Source organism: Hemitrygon akajei, chromosome 5, assembly GCF_048418815.1.
Source record: "Hemitrygon akajei chromosome 5, sHemAka1.3, whole genome shotgun sequence".
In the NCBI taxonomy this organism is placed as follows: domain Eukaryota; kingdom Metazoa; phylum Chordata; class Chondrichthyes; order Myliobatiformes; family Dasyatidae; genus Hemitrygon; species Hemitrygon akajei.
The window spans coordinates 132,888,148-132,908,412 of record NC_133128.1 but is presented as its reverse complement, the minus strand read 5'-3'; the positions used below and the strand labels follow the sequence as shown (position 1 = coordinate 132,908,412).

At 41.6% G+C, this 20,265-nt stretch overlaps 1 protein-coding gene across 3 annotated transcripts in view; it reads right to left on the bottom strand.

Annotated features, from left to right (window-relative positions):
- Nucleotides 1–20,265, bottom strand: part of ino80db (INO80 complex subunit Db) — a 133,938-nt gene that overhangs the window by 16,466 nt on the left and 97,207 nt on the right. For 2 of the 3 annotated variants that reach the window (XM_073046518.1, XM_073046519.1), the window contains exons 6-8: nucleotides 19,210–19,319; nucleotides 8,923–9,056; nucleotides 1,559–1,770 (exon numbers count right to left, since the gene is read on the bottom strand). The exons of the other annotated variant lie outside the window; for it this stretch is intronic. In XM_073046518.1, the coding sequence (XP_072902619.1) occupies nucleotides 1,559–1,770; nucleotides 8,923–9,056; nucleotides 19,210–19,319 (456 nt within the window). The remainder of the gene's footprint in view (nucleotides 1–1,558; nucleotides 1,771–8,922; nucleotides 9,057–19,209; nucleotides 19,320–20,265) is intronic. 3 annotated transcript variants of the gene reach the window in all.

Here is a 20,265-nt window from a genome sequence, read left to right as displayed (position 1 = left end):
GGATGCCAAAGAGAACTACCCTGCTCTTCGTTCAAAGTGCTGTGGGATCTTTCACAACAGCCAACAGGGTGGAAGGGGCCTGGGCTTGAGGTCTTACTGAAAAGACAGCAGCTCTGGCAGTGCAGCTCTCACTGCCACACTGATACTGCTTTCTAGATTATGTGCCGAAGTACCTGGGGAATACAAGCTGTTACGTATTCAGGCAACAATAAATATATGTGAGTTAGGCAAGGGTTTTTATAACAAATAACACGTTTATTAAACACTGAAAATAAACCCCCCAAAAGTAAACAAACACTAACGTTACCGGAAAACAGCTGCTGTGCGGCAGCTTAACAGTTCTTAAAGCGATGCAGCTCAAACAGTTCTTAAAGCGATGTTGCAAAAACAGTTCTTTAAAGCAATATTGCCAAAAGTTCAAAATGCTCAGTCCATTTAAAAGGGGAGACTTTTTAAGGCGATTTAAATTCTCTTCCACGTCGTTTTCCTTCGATCCCCGGCGTCGAACTCTTCCCACGAAGAATTTTATGAAACGTAACGGCTTAAAGGCACTGACCTTTCCTTTATCACACTGTCCTCAATCTTCTGCTATCCCACAGAGATTAACACGAGAACAGTCAACGAAATCCTTCCGAATGAGGATCACACAAGGTCGAACCCATTCCACCGTCAAAATTCGATTCTCCTCGATCTTTAACTCCCGAACTCTTATCTTCACTCTCCACTAATTCTTAACTAGCAGTATTGTAAAGAAACTGCTGGCAATGACCTTTTAAACTTCAGGCATTAGATAAAACTTCATCTTTCAACTAAACTGCGTCATCACATTAAATCACGCAGTGGCATGAAGTCAACATGGCAAATCCAGCCACGAACTGCCCCTCCCCGCAGGGTGGGGTCTTCCTTTTATACCCTGTAAAAAAAACCTGTCACATGACCTCTACTGGCGGGAAAATGACGTCACTCCATCACAAGACCATTACCTCAAGCCCAGTATAGCTTCAATCCCAGTCACGTGACAAGGGTACCACTGTCACGTGTCACGAGTACGTAACAAAGCCAACAAAGAAGCAAAAGAAATCATTAGTATCAGCGAAAATACAAAATTGTTCACAGCACTCCAGCTGCCCCAGCAGGTAACAGGCTGTTCCAGTGTGTCACAGAACAGTGGTAAGATTCATTTTCTATGAGAGTTAACTTCTCAAGATGTACCTCATTTGGACTCAGCACCCTTTTTCTGATACTAATCTTTGGTAATGGTAGCTCTTCAAACCAACACAGAAATCCTCATTTGTTAAGGTACCAACTACAGCAGACACCAGGGCCAGTGTGATGACTGAGAGAAACCAATATCTGATATAAACTATAGACGCCATGCAGCAGCATACCTCATCCCACTGAGCTAGCATTGTCTGTCATAGAGCCAATAACACAATTAAATAACGTTTTGCTTAAGCTGTAATGTTACTTTTCTCAGAAAGAACAATAATGACGACAATGTACAAACAACCTGCTGTCTTGCATGATTACAGCAGTGAGTCTAAACGTTTGTGTTTACCTGATGTGGGAGGCCATGACTGATATGCCAAGACTGGAAGGCATTGTAAGATTGCCCTGGGGTACAGCTGGAGGAATGGGTTTCTGAGGCCGCCGTGGACCTCTCCGCCGCTTCTTCTTGTGTTTTTTGGTAAGTGCTGGAGGCTTGGTTTTCTTCCTGGGTTTTCTCTGTTGCTGGATTTTCCGGTTACTGTCACCTCTCAAGAAATTATCCTTAAAGGTAAAACAGAGCCATGAAGAAAGACTGGAAAGGTGGCAATACAGCAGAACCATCAGCGTGAACCCTCCCTATATAGAGAACATGTGAGAGAGGGAGGGGCAACGGGGAGAAGGAAGGCAGGAGAGAGAGTGAGAGAGAGAGAGACAGGAGAGAAAGAGAATGAATAACAAGAGAGAAAATCTAAGGATGATAGAATCAAAAAGGAGGAGAGACAGTGAAATAGGAGAGGGGGCAAAAGGGAACCTACTCAAAGACCAACCAATGTCCCCCTAAAGACAGAAGCAGTGTATAGGTAAGTAGTTTCAGATAGAAGTGCACAGATAGTTATGAGTCGTTTCAGGTGGAAATTCACAGGTAGTTATGAGTCGTTTCAGGTGGAAATTCACAGGCAGTTATGAGTCGTTTCAGGTGGAAGTGCACAGGTAGTTATGAGTCGTTTCAGGTGGAAATTCACAGGTAGTTATGAGTCGTTTCAGGTGGAAATTCACAGGCAGTTATGAGTCGTTTCAGGTGGAAGTACACAGGCAGTTATGAGTCGTTTCAGGTGGAAATTCACAGGCAGTTATGAGTCGTTTCAGGTGGAAGTACACAGATAGTTATGAGTCGTTTCAGGTGGAAATTCACAGGTAGTTATGAGTCGTTTCAGGTGGAAATTCACAGGTAGTTATGAGTCGTTTCAGGTGGAAATTCACAGGCAGTTATGAGTCGTTTCAGGTGGAAATACACGGGTAGTTATGAGTCGTTTCAGGTGGAAATACACAGGTAGTTATGAGTCATTTCAGGTGGAAATTCACAGGCAGTTATGAGTCGTTTCAAGTGGAAATACATGGGTAGTTATGAGTCGTTTCAGGTGGAAATACACGGGTAGTTATGAGTCGTTTCAGGTGGAAATACACAGGTAGTTATGAGTCATTTCAGGTGGAAATACACGGGTAGTTATGAGTCGTTTCAGGTGGAAGTGCACAGGCAGTTATGAGTCGTTTCAGGTGGAAATTCGTAGGTAGTTATGAGTCGTTTCAGGTGGAAGTGCACAGGTAGTTATGAGTCGTTTCAGGTGGAAATTCACAGGTAGTTATGAGTCGTTTCTGGTGGGAAATGCACAGGTAGTTATGAGTCATTTCAGGTGGAAGTGCACAGGTAGTTATGAGTCGTTTCAGGTGGAGTGCACAGGTAGTTATGAGTCGTTTCAGGTGGAGTGCACAGGTAGTTATGAGTCATTTCAGGTGGAAATTCACAGGTAGTTATGAGTCGTTTCAGGTGGAAGTGCACAGGTAGTTATGAGTCGTTTCAGGTGGGAATTCGCAGGTAGTTATGAGTCGTTTCAGGTGGAAGTGCAGAGGTAGTTATGAGTCGTTTCAGGTGGAAATTAACAGGTAGTTATGAGTAGTTTCAGGTGGAAATTCACAGGTAGTTATGAGTCGTTTCAGGTGGAAGTGCACAGGTAGTTATGAGTCGTTTCAGGTGGAAATTCACAGGTAGTTATGAGTCGTTTCAGGTGGAAATTCACAGGCAGTTATGAGTCGTTTCAGGTGGAAATACACTGGCAGTTATGAGTCGTTTCAGGTGGAAATACACGGGTAGTTATGAGTCGTTTCAGGTGGAAATTCACAGGCAGTTATGAGTCGTTTCAGGTGGAAATACACGGGTAGTTATGAGTCGTTTCAGGTGGAAATACACGGGTAGTTATGAGTCGTTTCAGGTGGAAATACACAGGTAGTTATGAGTCATTTCAGGTGGAAATACACGGGTAGTTATGAGTCGTTTCAGGTGGAAGTGCACAGGTAGTTATGAGTCGTTTCAGGTGGAAATACACAGGTAGTTATGAGTCATTTCAGGTGGAAATACACGGGTAGTTATGAGTCGTTTCAGGTGGAAGTGCACAGGTAGTTATGAGTCGTTTCAGGTGGAAGTGCACAGGCAGTTATGAGTCGTTTCAGGTGGAAATTCGTAGGTAGTTATGAGTCGTTTCAGGTGGAAGTGCACAGGTAGTTATGAGTCGTTTCAGGTGGAAATACACGGGTAGTTATGAGTCGTTTCAGGTGGAAATACACAGGTAGTTATGAGTCATTTCAGGTGGAAATACACGGGTAGTTATGAGTCGTTTCAGGTGGAAGTGCACAGGTAGTTATGAGTCGTTTCAGGTGGTGTGCACAGGTAGTTATGAGTCATTTCAGGTGGAAATTCACAGGTAGTTATGAGTCGTTTCAGGTGGAAATTCACAGGCAGTTATGAGTCGTTTCAGGTGGTGTGCACAGGTAGTTATGAGTCGTTTCAGGTGGAAATTCACAGGTAGTTATGAGTCATTTCAGGTGGAAATTCACAGGCAGTTATGAGTCGTTTCAGGTGGAAATACACGGGTAGTTATGAGTCATTTCAGGTGGAAATACACAGGTAGTTATGAGTCGTTTCAGGTGGAAATTCACAGGCAGTTATGAGTCGTTTCAGGTGGAAATACACGGGTAGTTATGAGTCGTTTCAGGTGGAAATACACGGGTAGTTATGAGTCGTTTCAGGTGGAAATACACGGGTAGTTATGAGTCGTTTCAGGTGGAAATTCACTGGCAGTTATGAGTCGTTTCAGGTGGAAATACACGGGTAGTTATGAGTCGTTTCAGGTGGAAATACACGGGTAGTTATGAGTCGTTTCAGGTGGAAATACACAGGTAGTTATGAGTCCTTTCAGGTGGAAATACACGGGTAATTATGAGTCGTTTCAGGTGGAAGTGCACAGGTAGTTATGAGTCGTTTCAGGTGGAAATACACAGGTAGTTATGAGTCATTTCAGGTGGAAATACACGGGTAGTTATGAGTCGTTTCAGGTGGAAGTGCACAGGTAGTTATGAGTCGTTTCAGGTGGAAGTGCACAGGCAGTTATGAGTCGTTTCAGGTGGAAATTCGTAGGTAGTTATGAGTCGTTTCAGGTGGAAGTGCACAGGCAGTTATGAGTCGTTTCAGGTGGAAGTGCACAGGTAGTTATGAGTCGTTTCAGGTGGAAATACACGGGTAGTTATGAGTCGTTTCAGGTGGAAATACACAGGTAGTTATGAGTCGTTTCAGGTGGAAATACACGGGTAGTTATGAGTCATTTCAGGTGGAAGTGCACAGGTAGTTATGAGTCGTTTCAGGTGGTAGTGCACAGGTAGTTATGAGTCGTTTCAGGTGGAAGTGCACAGGCAGTTATGAGTCGTTTCAGGTGGAAATTCGTAGGTAGTTATGAGTCGTTTCAGGTGGAAGTGCACAGGTAGTTATGAGTCGTTTCAGGTGGAAATTCACAGGTAGTTATGAGTCGTTTCTGGTGGGAAATGCACAGGTAGTTATGAGTCATTTCAGGTGGAAGTGCACAGGTAGTTATGAGTCGTTTCAGGTGGAGTGCACAGGTAGTTATGAGTCGTTTCAGGTGGGAATTCGCAGGTAGTTATGAGTCATTTAAGGTGGAAGTGCAGAGGTAGTTATGAGTCGTTTCAGGTGGAAATTAACAGGTAGTTATGAGTAGTTTCAGGTGGAAATTCACAGGTAGTTATGTGTCGTTTCAGGTGGAAGTGCACAGGTAGTTATGAGTTGTTTCAGGTGGTGTGCACGGGTAGTTATGAGTCATTTCAGGTGGAAATTCACAGGTAGTTATGAGTCGTTTCAGGTGGAAGTGCACAGGTAGTTATGAGTTGTTTCAGGTGGAAATTCACAGGGTGTTATGAGTCGTTTCAGGTGGAAGTGCACAGGTAGTTATGAGTCATTTCAGGTGGAAATACACAGGTAGTTATGAGTAGTTTCAGGTGGAAATTCACAGGTAGTTATGAGTAGTTTCAGGTGGAAATACACAGGTAGTTATGAGTCGTTTCAGGTGGAAATTCACAGGTAGTTATGAGTCATTTCAGGTGGAAGTGCACAGGTAGTTATGAGTCATTTCAGGTGGAGTGCACAGGTAGTTATGAATAGTTTCCCATAGGTGAAAAAAATTGAAATGCTGATCACTTCAACCATAGGTTCCACAACATAATAGTTTACAGCAGCTGCTATTGTATCAATTTTAAGAACAAGTGTCAATCTTTTGTCTTTGTTTATAACCACATGATAAAAATGATTTAAAGCATTGCAGATGACAACTCAATTAAGAGAAAAAACTTAACCCCAAATGCTTGACACAATGCTTGCTATTGGGATTTACATCAGCCACTCTGTATTCTAGATTGCAACAGACATTAGAGTTTTCAAACCAATACTTTTTGCTGCGAGAGATATGGGCTACATGAAGAATGTTAGCCACAAGAACCCATTACTTCTTATTTATATCATGAAGGGCTCTGGTCGTCACCCAAGTCTCTTTAAAACAGGAATCAGGGTTTTGTTTCAAGCTTGGTCACCCTGAACACTGAATGCCACTCTGCAAATTTCAATATTGAGATTAATAGGCACTAGGTCACCTTGCTCATTGTACTGATTTTGGAGTTGCAGGTCACTAAATGGAATCTGGTGCACTACACTGTCAGAAACTACTATTCAATAGCTTCCAATTCCTCAGTGGTGTCTTATGCATAAACATATTGGTACGTCCAAGCAATTTATCATAATTCAAACTATATGAACAAGGTGACATAGAACAATAGAAGTTCTTTGTAAACTGTGAGCAAATACTTGAGCCAACAGAAACATTTGTCATTAATTCACAGGATGTTGCCCTTTCTTAATACTCTTAAACTGTGCCAGTCTTGTTTTTACAAAGGATATTAAACAGTTTGATGTTGGTCTGAAGTCACATACACCAGGGTAAGGGCAACAGATTTCCTTCCCTCGAGAACATTCCTAAATCAGGTATGGCTTTAGATATTTAGGTAAATCATGGTCATCGTTCTAATTCAATGAGCTGAACTGTTATTTCACTACTTCAGTCTGCAATACAATATTTACATCATTCTGTTGTTTTGCGCCCATCATTGTATTTGTTACATTTATTATCAGCGTGTATACTGCTTGCTCTGTGTGTTTCATGTGAACAAGGAATTTTTTTACACCCTGGTATAATTGATAATAAACTAATCTAAGTTCTCCTTCTTCTATGGTGAGATATGAATTCATGTCTCCAGATTCAAAGGCAAGGCCTCCAGAATTTGTCAAGTTAATCAAAGAGCAACTAGACCCATAAGATGCCTGCTGTTAGCTCTCAGCTCTGCTGCAGTCAGATAGTATCAGAACCACTGAAAATAGCTTGCCAAGTCCACGCTGCAACATCACACAGGTAGAGAAACAGGTACTCTGCTGAACTCTGGGTCACGGTTAAAGCAAGGCTCCTAAATCTGGATGCATTTAGTAGCAGTTTACTGGCTGCTTGCCTTTGCACTTCTACACAAGGGTTCCAGATTCCAGATGTTTAATGTCTTCTGTCTTCCTTAACTGTGGCTTTCCTTCTGTAAGTTAAACAGTCCTTGACTACATGTCCTCTGTTTCTTGCACTTCTGCCCTTGCCCCTTATCACCTGGCAGTAGAAGAATAACTTTCCCCAGTCCTTGCCTTCAACTACAACAGCCCCAACATTCAATGAATCACATTTTACAATTTCCACCAGTTCCAACAAGATATACAGTAAATATTTTTTCTCCCAGCTTTTCATAGGGATCACTCCCTTCATTCCCTTGTCAGCTCTTCCAACCCCACCTACCTCTCCCCATCAGCTGCACTCTCCTGTACAGCCTTTCACATCCTTTCAGCTCGTCCCTTCGTACCATCCGACCCGGTCTTTCTAGTTGAAGTGCTGATTCACTTACATGCCTTTCAATCTTTTGTTACTGCATCAGATGTTCATAAGGTGGAGAAATCTAACATAGAAAGGATGACTGCTTTATGGAGCACATGCACTCAATCTGCAGGAATGATCGATTCCAAGCCTCCAATTATCTGCCACTTTAATTCACAACCCCACCCCCACAGATTTCTCCATTTGCAAACTCCTGCACTATTACAATGAGACTCCATGCAAGATTGAGGAACACACCTCATCTTCTGTCTGGGAATATTGCAGTCTTCTTGACTTAATACTGAATTCTGTAATTTTAGATAACATGCTTTTCTTTCCTAAACACAAGAGATTCTGCAGTCAAAATTCCAGTCTCTGGAAATCCAGAGCAACACACACAAAATGCTGGAGGAACTCAGCAGTGATGCTGCCACCCAGATCTCCTCCATTTTCCAGACATCCACATTTTTGTTTTTTTTCCATACAAAAATTCCACCCTGCCAGGCAAGTCCCACCACCTTATCATTAACCAATCATTCCACTGACTTGGAAACTGTGCCGACATGAGTCTCCATGGGTCCTGCCAAAGGGTCCAGCCCAAAACGTTGACTGTACTCTTTTCCATAGATGCTGCCTGGCCTAATGAGTTCCTCCAGCACGTGTGTTGCTTCAATTTTCAGCATCTGCAGATCTTCTCTTGTTTGAATCCCCATTAAGCAATTTTGATCATCCTATCACAGCCATTCCCTTTGTTCCACATATCGCTCCCCCAACTCTCTGACTGTAAGCCCACATACATCTCCTTCTTTGCCAGTTCCAGGGAAGCACTGACTGTTCCTCTTTCTAGAGATACAATCCAGTGCTTTTTGTTTTTGTTCCAGAGTCTGTTCTACTTGTTGCCAAAACAACTCAAAATTATTTCCACTCCCAATCACATTGCCCCACATGCAAACAGTGTATAGCCTTCTCCCTTCATAAGTGCCTCAGCAGCTTCCTCTGGCATGACAGTCCAAGCTTTCAATTTCCTTGGATCAGATAAATTTCCTCTAACTTTTCATGATTTCCCAGTATTACACCTGTATGTCAAAGAACTTATGGCAGAAATTAAATGCGTTTTGTCAGCACCTGTCATCATCTTGGGGCATTCCCCCAGAAGCCAATGCAGTATCATCGTATCATTAGTGTTATGCTTTCACATATTCACTCAGGGAAAATCTCATTAAACCTCTCCTTATGCACTCAGCTCAAGAAACATTCTGGTGGTGCCACTATAGCAAGCTTCGTGATAATTGTTAAATCCAGACCTCAGAATGACACTGTATACAAAAAAAATGTAGAGGTTTCTATCTAATTCAGAAACTTTCAATGCAACAAGATCATAGTGAAATATGAAAACACTCGTGTTTTTCAAGATATTTACCATTTTCTTTGCATGTTCTTCACACAAAGGCGTCTGATGCGTGATGTCAAACACTGGAACAGAACACTGTTGCCCATCTGCAAACTTGGCTGTGCAGCTTGAAAACAGCTGCTGAGAGCGACTCAACAAGATATCTGAATCGTGCAAGGTCAAGGAAACGGAATCAGCTCTGTACTGAATATGGGGATTACCTGTTTAGAAGAGCAATGCAACTGCGTGATTGAGTGATTGTTTAACACTGAGATCCACAGTAAATAAGCCTTCAATAAACATCAGAGCATTTAGGTCCAAATGGTGCTATATATTGAAGGCACTGGGAAGTGACCATCTTGAGGTTCTATGCTTTCACCTGATTCCCCTATTCTAAAAATTTTATATTCCATGCCTTTGAGCTCATATACAGAATGGGTGACAAAGTAATAAGGTATTTTCTTGTCATATTTCATTGTCAACAATGAGGGTATTGGTACCAAAGTCATATTGTGGACTCATTCCTCTGGAAGATAGAGTTGGACATGTCAATGAACTTAATCAAAGAATAATTTCTGAATAATTAAGCTTATACTATATAAGAAGTTTAGCATGTCGCTCAAAAATTGGAAAAGTATGCCTCTTAACTATTCAATCCTTTTTTTTCCATTCAACAAGATCAAGACTATATTTGTATCCCAACATCACCCACTTTCTTGACTCTGTATCTCTTTAGATTGTTATCTTGCAATTCAATGCATCTCAGTTATTAACCGAGCGAACTTACATTTACTTTTATAGAAAAACAATTTCAAAAATTTCTGTATAAAGTAGAAACCCCTGAATGGCCTGATTCTGATCTTCAGGTTATGTTCCTTTATCCTACAGACAAAATTCCTCCCTATCTATTCCAGTCAAAACTCTAGCAACCCCACTCAAAGCACCCTTTGTTCTGTAATAGTCCACAGAATCCAATATGTTTTATAATTTCACTTCCCCTATAATCTATTGTTTGGAATCTGTGTACCATTCGGATTCATCTGTGCTTTACTCCTTCCAAGAACAATTTCTTCATCCTTATTAGTGGTGTCCTGTAGAAGACACATTTATTGAATGGTGCAAGAATAAGAGAGGTTTAAATCTATAGCAAAACTTCTTCCCCTCAGATTATAAATGCTACTATTCCATTTGTTTTTTTCTTGTACTCAATTACTACATTTTGGTAATTTGTGCTATCATTTCCATTTGAGCTTTTCACTATTTGTATCTGTATTATTGCAATACAAAATGCACAATAAAACTTGGCATAATTTTCACTCCACTTATTTTATTACTCAGTATATCCGTAATTTTATGCTCTTCTTGCTTTATCATCAATCTTTCCATCAAGACAAAATTTAAATATATGCCAATACAAAGTGGTAATTGGCAGACTACTTGTACTGATACTTTAACACTATTTAATTTGGATTGCAAATCTTAATTAATCATCACAAATAATTGAATTAATGGAGCAACTTAACCAGCTAGAGCTCTAGATGTAATGAGTGAAGATTAGGAGAGAGCAAATCTTTTCTCGCTGCACTCATAACTACTTCAGAAAACAATGCACATTCAAAACAAAAGCAAATTAAATGCAGCCATATATTCCATGTCTCCCACTCATTCTTAAAATACTCAAGAAATTAAAATGGGTGTTGGCTGTCTAGAAGCAAAAGCATCATTGTCTGGTGCACAAATGCTGTCCCAATTCTGCTCACCAGACCTGGAATATCTAGCAGTAAAGTGCCGAACTTTTTGCCTACCATGGGAGTTCTCTGGGGTCATTTTGGTAGCAGTTTACATTCCACCTCAAGCCAATGTCAAGCTGGCTTTAGAAGATCTGAGTAATGGGATCAACATACACGAAACAGCACACCCTAACGCCTTCACCATCATTTTGGGAGATTTTAACCAGGCCAGTCTGGAAAAATCACTAAGCAACTATCATCAACAGATCACTTGCGATACCAGAGAAAACAACACTCTGGACCATTGCTACACCACCATCAAGAATGCCTATTGTGCTATTCCACGCCCTCACTTCGGGGTCTGATCACCTGGCTATACTTCTACTCTCTGAGTATAGGCAGAGACTGAAGATTGCAGCACCAGCAGTGAGGACCAAGAAGGAATGGACCAGGGAATCACAGCAGCACCTACAGGACTGCTTTGTATTCAAGGATTCATCTTCCAACCTGGGTGAGTATGCTGCAGTAATTACAGACTTCATTAAAACCTGTGTGGATGAGTGTGTGTCCACAAAGACTTACTGTACATTCCCAAATGAAAAGCCATGGATGAACCAGGAAGTACATCGTCTGCTGAAGGGTAAATACGTGGCATTCAAGTCTGGCAACCCAGGACTGTACCAGAAAACTAGGTATGATTTGTGGAGGGCAATTTCAAGGGCGAAGAGACAATTTCGAACGAGGTTGGAGGTGACATTGGATACACAGCAACTCTAGCAGGGTTTGCAAGACATTACTTCCTACAAAGTGAAACCCAATAGCATGAATGGCAGCGATGCTTCACTACCAGATGAATTCAACGCCATCTATGCCTGCTTTGAAAGAGAGAACACAACTACAGCTGTGAAGATCCCTGCTACACCTGATGACCCTGTGATCTCCATCTCAGAGGCTGATGTTAGGCTGTCTTTAAAGAGAATGAACCCTCGCAAGGCGGAAGGTCCCGATGGAGTACCTGGTAAGGCTCTGAAAACCTCTGCCAACCAACTAATGGGAGTATTCAAGGACATTTTCAACATCTCACTGCTACGGGTGGAAGTACCCACTTGCTTCAAAAAGGCAACAATTATACCAGTGCTTAAGAAGAATAACGTGGGCTGAATTAATGACTATTGCCTGGCAGCACTCACATCGACAGTGATGAAATGCTTTGAGAGGTTGGTCATGACTGGACTGAACTCCTGCCTCAGCAAGGACCTGGACCCATTGCAATTTGCCTATCCCCACAATAGGACAACAGCAGACGCAATCTCAATGGCTCTCCACACGCCCTTAGATCACCTGGACAACACAAACACCTACGTCAGGATGCTGTTCATTGACTATAGCTCAGCATTAAATACCATCATTCTCACAACCCTGATTGAGAAGTTGCAGAACCTGGGCCTCTGTACCTCCCTCTGCAATGGATCCTCGACTTTCTAACCAGAAGACCACAATCTGTGCGAATTGGTGATAACACGTCCTCCTCGCTGACAATAAATACTGGCGCATCTCAAGGGTGCGTACTTAGCCCACTGCTCTACTCTCCATATACAGATGACTGTGAGGTTAGGCATAGCTCAAATACCATCTATAAATTTGCTGACGATACAGCCATTGTTGGTAGAATCTCAGGTGGAGATGAGAGGGTGTACAGGAGTGAGATATGCCAACTAGTGGAGCGGTGTCACAGCAACAACCTGGCACTCAAACTCATTAAGACTAAAGAGCTGATTGTAGACTTCAGGAAGGGTAAAACAAAGGAACACATTCCAATCCTCATAGAGGGATCAGAAGTGGAGAGAGTGAGCAGCTTCAAGTTCCTGGGTGTTAAGATCTCCGAGGGTCTAACCTGGTCCCACCATATCAATGTAATTATAAAGGCGGCAAGACAGCGGCTATACTTTATTAAGAGTTTGAAGAGATTTGGCATGTCACCAAATACACTCAAAAACTTCTATAGTTGTACCATGGAGAGCATTCTGACAGGCTGCATCACTGTCTGGTATGGAGGGGCTACTGCACAGGACTGAAAGAAGCTGCAGATGGTTGTAAATTTATTCAGCTCCATCTTGGGTAATAGCTTACAAAGTACCCAAGACATTTTCAAGGAGCGGTGTCTCAGAAAGGCAGTGCCCATTATTAAGGACCTCCAGCACCCAGGGCATGCCCTTTTCTCACTGTTACCATCAAGTAGGAGATACAGAAGCCTGAAGGCACACACTCAGCGATTCAGGAACAGCTTCTTCCCCTCTGCCATTTGATTCCTAAATGGACATTGAATCTTTGGAAACTACCTCACTTTTTAAAAAAATATACAGTATTTCTGTTTTTGCACTTTTTAAAATCTATTCAATATACTAATTGATTTACTTGTTTATTTATCATTATTTTTATTTTATTTATTATTTTTTTCTCTGCTAGATTATGTATTGCATTGAACTGCTGCTGCTAATTTAACAAAATTCACACCACATGCCGGTGATAATAAACCTGATTCCGATGGAATTGAAATGCTGCTAGTGGTCTCATCACCAAGATTTTAAATCATGAAACATTCAAAAACGAAATAAGGATTGCATTTGTAGAGTGCCTTTCCTAGTGCATTTGTAGAGGCCTTCAAAAAAAGAGGAAAAAGGGTCCAAAATGAGGTAATTTACATCTTGTTAATGGCATTGTAAGAAGTTACCCAACAGCCAATTTACAGAGCAAGGTTCCACAAACAGTTGCTGTTTCAGAGATTAATATTGAGCAAGCAAGGAATAAATTCCCTGCTCTTTTGCAAAATCTTTTCCATATACCTTAACATCTCATGTGAAGGATGCATCTCCATCAGTGCAGTACTCACTCAATAATAGCACTGGAAGTCAGCTTAACTGTGCTCAAATATCTAGAATCATCCAACTGCATTCTCCACTAAGCTATAGCTAGAAAACTTAATGAAAACTGTAATAAAAATTTGTGAGAAAGGTAACTAAATTCTCATTGATAGATTCTGCATGGGAGGCTACCATGAAGTGGGCAGCCTTCACCTAAACCAATATGGCACACTCATTTCCTTGCAGAGTAGGCAAGTAAAACAAGATGAAGATTAAAAGTATTATATAAGACAAAGATATATTAAGACCAGAGGGTAAAGAATGCAATTCATAATTTTACTGGAGTAAAGTTGTTAAACAGGAATTTAACTAATGCCATCTACAAAAGGGGAAAGGGAGAAAGATTGCACAATGCTATGAGGCACGAACTGTGGTATAAGGACAAATCACGCAGAAGCTAAATGATAAAACACTGGGTCAATATTATCCATGAAGTAGATTAAGGACCGATGGGGTGTATGTGAATGCCCAAAGCAATACAAGTAAAGATTTGAGTGTTAGATGTATTAAATGACAACAACAAATGCAATGGTAACCTTCGGCTTAGAAAGAAAAAAAAATAGTAACAAGTTGAAAAAATAAAGAAATTAAGATAGAGGAGTCTCTGATAACAAGCACACTGCTAGAAGATGACTGAGAGGATGTAAAAGGTATGATTGCCCTAATGTTGAAAACTCTTTAGATATACAACTTTTGCTAGATTTGAAAATAAATTATGCACCATCTCTGTTCAAAAAATAGAGTTATATGCAAGGTAAAGACTGAGAATCCACAATTAATGCATGGGTTAAAAGCAGGCTACATCTGAAGAAACAGGTGCGAAAAGTACAATTGATTTAAGATGTTCAAACTGTATGGCTCAAGAGAGTGTTCATGAAAATGAAGGAATATGTTATACCAAGACATATAGCAAATTGGTGTAAGCAATGGTTGCAAAGTGTTATATATAAAAGACGCTATGCAGATTGAAGAAGGACTGAAATTATAGTGATTAAAACTGGGTTCAATTTGTTCCTTTCTCCATAAATATTTTTGGATTGTCCATTGGACCTATATTATTACTTTATACCATGAGTAAATTTGCAATGTACTTGATGAGGGCAGGGATGAGGCAGTGGGTTAAATTGACGTGGTGGAGAAAAAATTACCATGTGATGTTCTTCCCAAATTTTTATACTTATTTCAATCTATCCCAATTTTTATTCCTAAATCTTTTTTTGATTCCTTAGACTCTATTATTTTGTCATATCTGTGGCAGAATAAGCGCTCTAGAATAAAATCCACCTCCAAAAATCTAAAAAAGAGGGTGGCATGGCTTTACCTAACTTTCGCTTATATTACTGGGCAGCTAATATACGTTGTGCTGCCTTCTGGTCTTTCTTCCACGGTCAACCCGAGTGCCCTAACTGGGTGGCAATGGAGTTGAGCTCCACTAAAGAATTATCTATATCTGCACTTCTTGGCTCTGCACTCCCTAGCAGTCTGCCCAGATCAATAGCTAATCCTCTGGTCAGACACACTTTGCGTATATGGGCTCAGTTCAGGAAATGCTATGGTTTCCAGGGGTTTTCCATTTCTAGCCCTGTCGCACATAATCACCTTTTTTTTTTACCTACTACGTACGATTCAGCATTCCATGTTTGGTACAGGAAGGGCATTAGATATTTTGAAGATCTCTTCATTAATAATCGCTTCGCTTCTTTTCAGCAGCTCTCCGTTAAGTTCAACCTGCCTAACGCTCACTTTTTCAGATACCTCCAAATCCGACACTTTACTGCTCCTTTAATTCCTAACTTTCCTGAAATGCCTGCGAAAAATGCTATGGACCTATTTCTTTCCATTAATCCACTAGGTAAAGGTTTAATTTCAATTATCCGAGATAAACTAGCAGCCTTACGATGGGCCCCTGTGGATAAAATTAAAATGGCCTGGGAGCAGGACTTAAATATCTCCTTTAGTCCTTGAGAACTGGGACTCAGTTCTCAAATCGGTCAACTCAACCTCCCTTTGTGCTCGCCATTGCCTCTTACAGTTTAAGATTGTTCATAGAGCCCATATGTCTAAATCTAAACTATCTCGATTCTACCCTGGCATTAGTCTGCTCTGTGATAAATGCAAGAGGGGCGTGGCCTCTCTCATCCATATGTACTGGTTCTGTCCTAGCTTGGAGAAATTCTGGAAAGATGTCTTCACTACATTATCGGGTATTCTGAATCAGCACCTAGAACCTAACCCCTTAATTGCTCTGTTCGGTTTTTGGGGCGAGACAGATTTATGTCTGGGTCCGACCAAATGCCGAATACTATCCTTTGCCTCTCTCCTGGCGAGACGCTTGATCCTCCTCAGATGGAGAGATGTTGCCCCGCCCACTCATGCGCAATGGCTTAATGACATTATGGCCTGCTTGGACCTCGAAAAAAATTCATTATTCAGTTTTTAATTCGGATCTAAAGTTCCATAAGGTCTGGGGACCTTTTATCGAGTACTTTCATAACCTTCCTCTTGACTAGGGGTTTTTTTTTTGTTTTTTTTTCTTGCTTTCAGCTCCCTTTTTCTTTTTTTTCTGGTAGTAGGCATTATTATCCTCTGTTACTAAGTGTATTCACAGTCTGGGAGTTTGACTGTCCTGACTTATACTCTCTATATTGTGTGGTGGTTGGTCTGGAGTTGTTGTTGTTTTTTTCTTGTGTTGTGGGGATTGGGGAGGACACTAAGCTTACTTGTCTTTAATTTAGGTGCTTTTTTGTTAAATCCTCTTCGTTTGTAGCATATTGTTATTGTATGCTTAATCTTGCACTGTATTAATGCTCCCCACTGGGATTTGGGGCTTTTAATTTTGTAAAATGTTTTGAAAAACTAATAAAAAAAAATTTAAAAAAAAATTACCATGTGCAATTGTAAACTTGTTGGGATTTGGGTAGAAGGGGAATAGTTACTCAAAAGGAATGGAAGGGTGAACAGAAGAGGTATGGAAGCTCAAATACATTATGCATTGCAAGACAAACCCATAACAGAAAGATCTGCATCACCAGACTTTATAAAAGCAAAGGAGAATTGATAAATCTGCACAAGGTAACAAATTATAGTTGGAGCATTGTGTGGAATTTTCAAAGTCTCATTTATAAAAAGTACATTAAGAAGTCAAAGGGATCAGCTGGAATAGGGAATTAGGGAACAACACGTTATCATCTGCAACTTCTGAACATATCTTTACCTTCCATCCCTACGCCCCCCCCCCCCCAGCTTTCCGCAGGGATCGCTCCCTCCATGATTCCTTTGTCCATTTGTCCCTCCATTTATCACTGCAAGCGATTTAAGTGCTACACCTGCCCATACATCTCCTCTCTCACCATCATTCAGGGCCCCAAACAGTCCTTCCAGGTGAGGCAACACTTCACCTGTGAGTCTGTTGTGGTCGTCTATTGTGTCCAGTACTCCTAATGTGGCCTCCTCTACATTGGTAAGGCCCATTGTAATTTGGGGGACCGCTTTGTCGAGCACGTCTGCACAATCCACAAGTAGGACTTCCTGGTGGCCAAACATTTTAATTCCCATTTGCATTCTGACATGTTGATTCATGGCCTCCTCTTGTGCCAAGATGAGGCCACCCTCAGGGGGGAGGAGCAACACCTTATATTCTGTCTGGGTACCTTCCAACCTGAGGGTATGAATATCTATTTACCCTTCCGGTGAACAAAATTCCCCCCTATACCTTCCTCTACTCCTCACTCTGACCTTTTATTTCTCTCCCGCCAGTTACTTCCTTGTGTCTCCTTCTCCTTCCCCTTTCCCTATTGTCCACTATTTTCTCCTAACAGATTCTTTCTTATCCAGTCTTTGACATTTCCCACCCACCTGGCTTCACCTATCAACTTCCAGCTAGCCTATTTCTCCTCCTCACCTTTAATTCAGGCATCTCCCATCTCAGTGCTGAAGAGAAGTCATGGCCTGAAACGTTGACTGTTTACTCCTTTCCATAGATGCTCCCTGCCCTGCAGAATTCCTCCAACATTTTGTGTGTGTTGCTAGGGAACTAGTTATTAGGAGGGGCTTGAGAAACTCTAGACACTATATCCACCATCAGATTTTAGGGAGTCTTAGAAAAATCGTGAAAAGTTTTGAATGAGAAAGGCTGGAGTGCGAAACCACAAGGGACTGTGCTGATGAGCTTAAGTATTTTCTTGACAGAATTCTGTCAGATGCAGGGAACAGTTGAGGCAAAGACCATTGTTATTAAGGAAAAACACTCAAAGCAGTGCAAAATCTAGGGAAGATAGTGCAGCAGAGAGATTATTTTTAGATTACACATCTATACAGTCCTTACATATCTGGAGAAGAAGGATACTTAAGTGAGAATGCTGTTCTTAGACTACAGCACCATAATTCCATCCAGGCTCGACAGGAAGCTCAGAGACCTCGGCCTTGTGCAGCTGGATCCTGGACTTCCTGTCAGATTGCCGGCAGGTGGTAAGAGTGGGCTCCCTCACCTCCACCCCTCAAACTCTCAACACAGGAACCCCTCAGGGCTGTGTATTAAGTCCCCTCCCTTACTCCCTGTATACCTATGACTGTGTCGCCATCCACAGCTCTAATCTGCTATTTAAATTTGCCGACAACACTACATTGATTGGCCTAATCTCAATCAATATTGAGGTGGCCTACAAGGAAGAAGTCATCTTTCAACATAGTGGTGTCAAAAAAAAACCTCTCCCTCAATGTTACAAAAATGAAGGAGATGGTTGTGGATTACAGGAAGAATGGAGACGGGTTAACCCCTATTGACATCAATGGATCTGGGGTTGAAAGGGTAAACAGCTTTAAATTCCTCGGCATCCACATCACCGTGGACCTCACATGGTCTGTACACACCAGCTGTGTGGTGAAAAAGGCACAACAGCGCCTCTTTCTCCTCAGATGGTTGAAGAAGTTTGGTATGGGCCTCCAAATCCTAAGAACTTTCTACAGGGGCACAATTGAGAGCATCCTGACTGGCTGCATCACTGCCTGGTATAGGAACCGTATCTCCCTTAATCACAGGATTCTGCAGAGAGTGGTGTGAACAGCCCAGCACATCTGTATTGTGAACTTCCCATGATTCAGGATATTTACAAAGATAGGTTTGAAAAAGGGCCCAAAGGATCATTGGGGACCTGAGTCACCCCAATCACAATCTATTCCAGCTGCTACCATCAGGGAAATGGTACCTCAGCATAAAAGCCAGGACCAACAGGCTCTGGGACAGCTTCTTCCACCAGGCCATCAGACTGATTAACTCATGCTGATTTGAGTGTATTTCTATGTTACATTGACTGTTCTATTTATTATAAATTACTATGACTGTATATTGCATTTAGATGGAGATGTAATGTAAAGATTTTTACTCATGTATGCGAAGGATGTAAGAAATAAAGTCAATTCAATTCAATTACCCCAGTAGAGAACTGGCACAGAGACAGCTGGCTGTCTTCTCTCGAGTGCCATAAGCTTCAAGCAAATCCACAGAAAGCACTGTAACAATTCTTTAAATTTCATAGTATGCTCAAGTTATTACACAAAATGGGTGATGGAAGTTAACGATGCAGCAATTCCTGGCACTGTTTTTTTAGACCTCTTCCTTGCTGTCAAAGTGTCAACTCTGTTAGGGAAAGGGAGACATTTAAGGATACGTTGAAAACAATGCCTGGTGTATGGAAGAGACATGTTGGGGCAATGCTGGCCCTTGATGGCTCCTGTACACAGTGCTGGTTCCACTACTCTGTGGTCTGGCTGCTTCATGCTGAAAAGAACATAATACTGAGATTAGTCAGCTCTTGAGAAGTACCTCTTTTCTGGCCTGTCTTAAGGCCATGCCCCACAAGACCTGAGCATTAGTTCAATAGACTTGTTCACACGCACTTGTTCAATAGTACAATGGAGTACAGTTATTAAAAGCAGGCTTCCCCACTTGAGAATCCATCTGGAATGAATGCCAAGGCAGAATTTCAACAGAGAGTTATAATGCAGAGGCCACTAGGATCCCATATTCATCTTCTGGTTGCCAGTTACATGGCTGTAGCAGGGAGCATGTTGGGTTGTCACAGAAAGTATTAAAAGAGAGAACATACCCGAGAAGTGCAAAATAACTTCTCCAAGCACACATCTTTGGTATAATTTAAGGCAGTTACACTTGAAATCCTTCTTTCTAGGTCAAACAATTAGTTATATCTGATTGAAAATCAAGAGCTGCTTAAATTGAAAGGCAGAAGAGACCACAGCAGAGAGCTCAGCGGTTTTCTAACCACACCTCACCCCATCCCTAACCAAACTTAAAATTAGGAAAATGTACACCACACAGCTTGGATTGTAGACAGCCAGTCTTTTCACCAGTGCTGGGGTCAAAAATTGGAAGGCACAGATACAGGCTAAGAAGGAAGAGATTTAAAGACCTGAGGGGTAACTTCTTACATCTCTCAGTGGGTAGTGAGCATCTGGAATGAGCTGCCAGATGGAGTGCTTGAGGTGGGTACAATTGTAACATTTAAGAGGCATTGTATAGGTACGTGCAGGGGAGGGGGCTGGAAGGTTATGAGCCGAAATGGGCAGCTGGGATTAGCAGGGAGGGTGCTGTGGTCAACATGGACCAGCTGGTCCGAAGGGCCTATGTTCGTGCTGTATTACTCTATGACTCTTTCATTTCAGATACCATAAGACTATAAAATATAGGAGCAGAATTAGGTCACTGA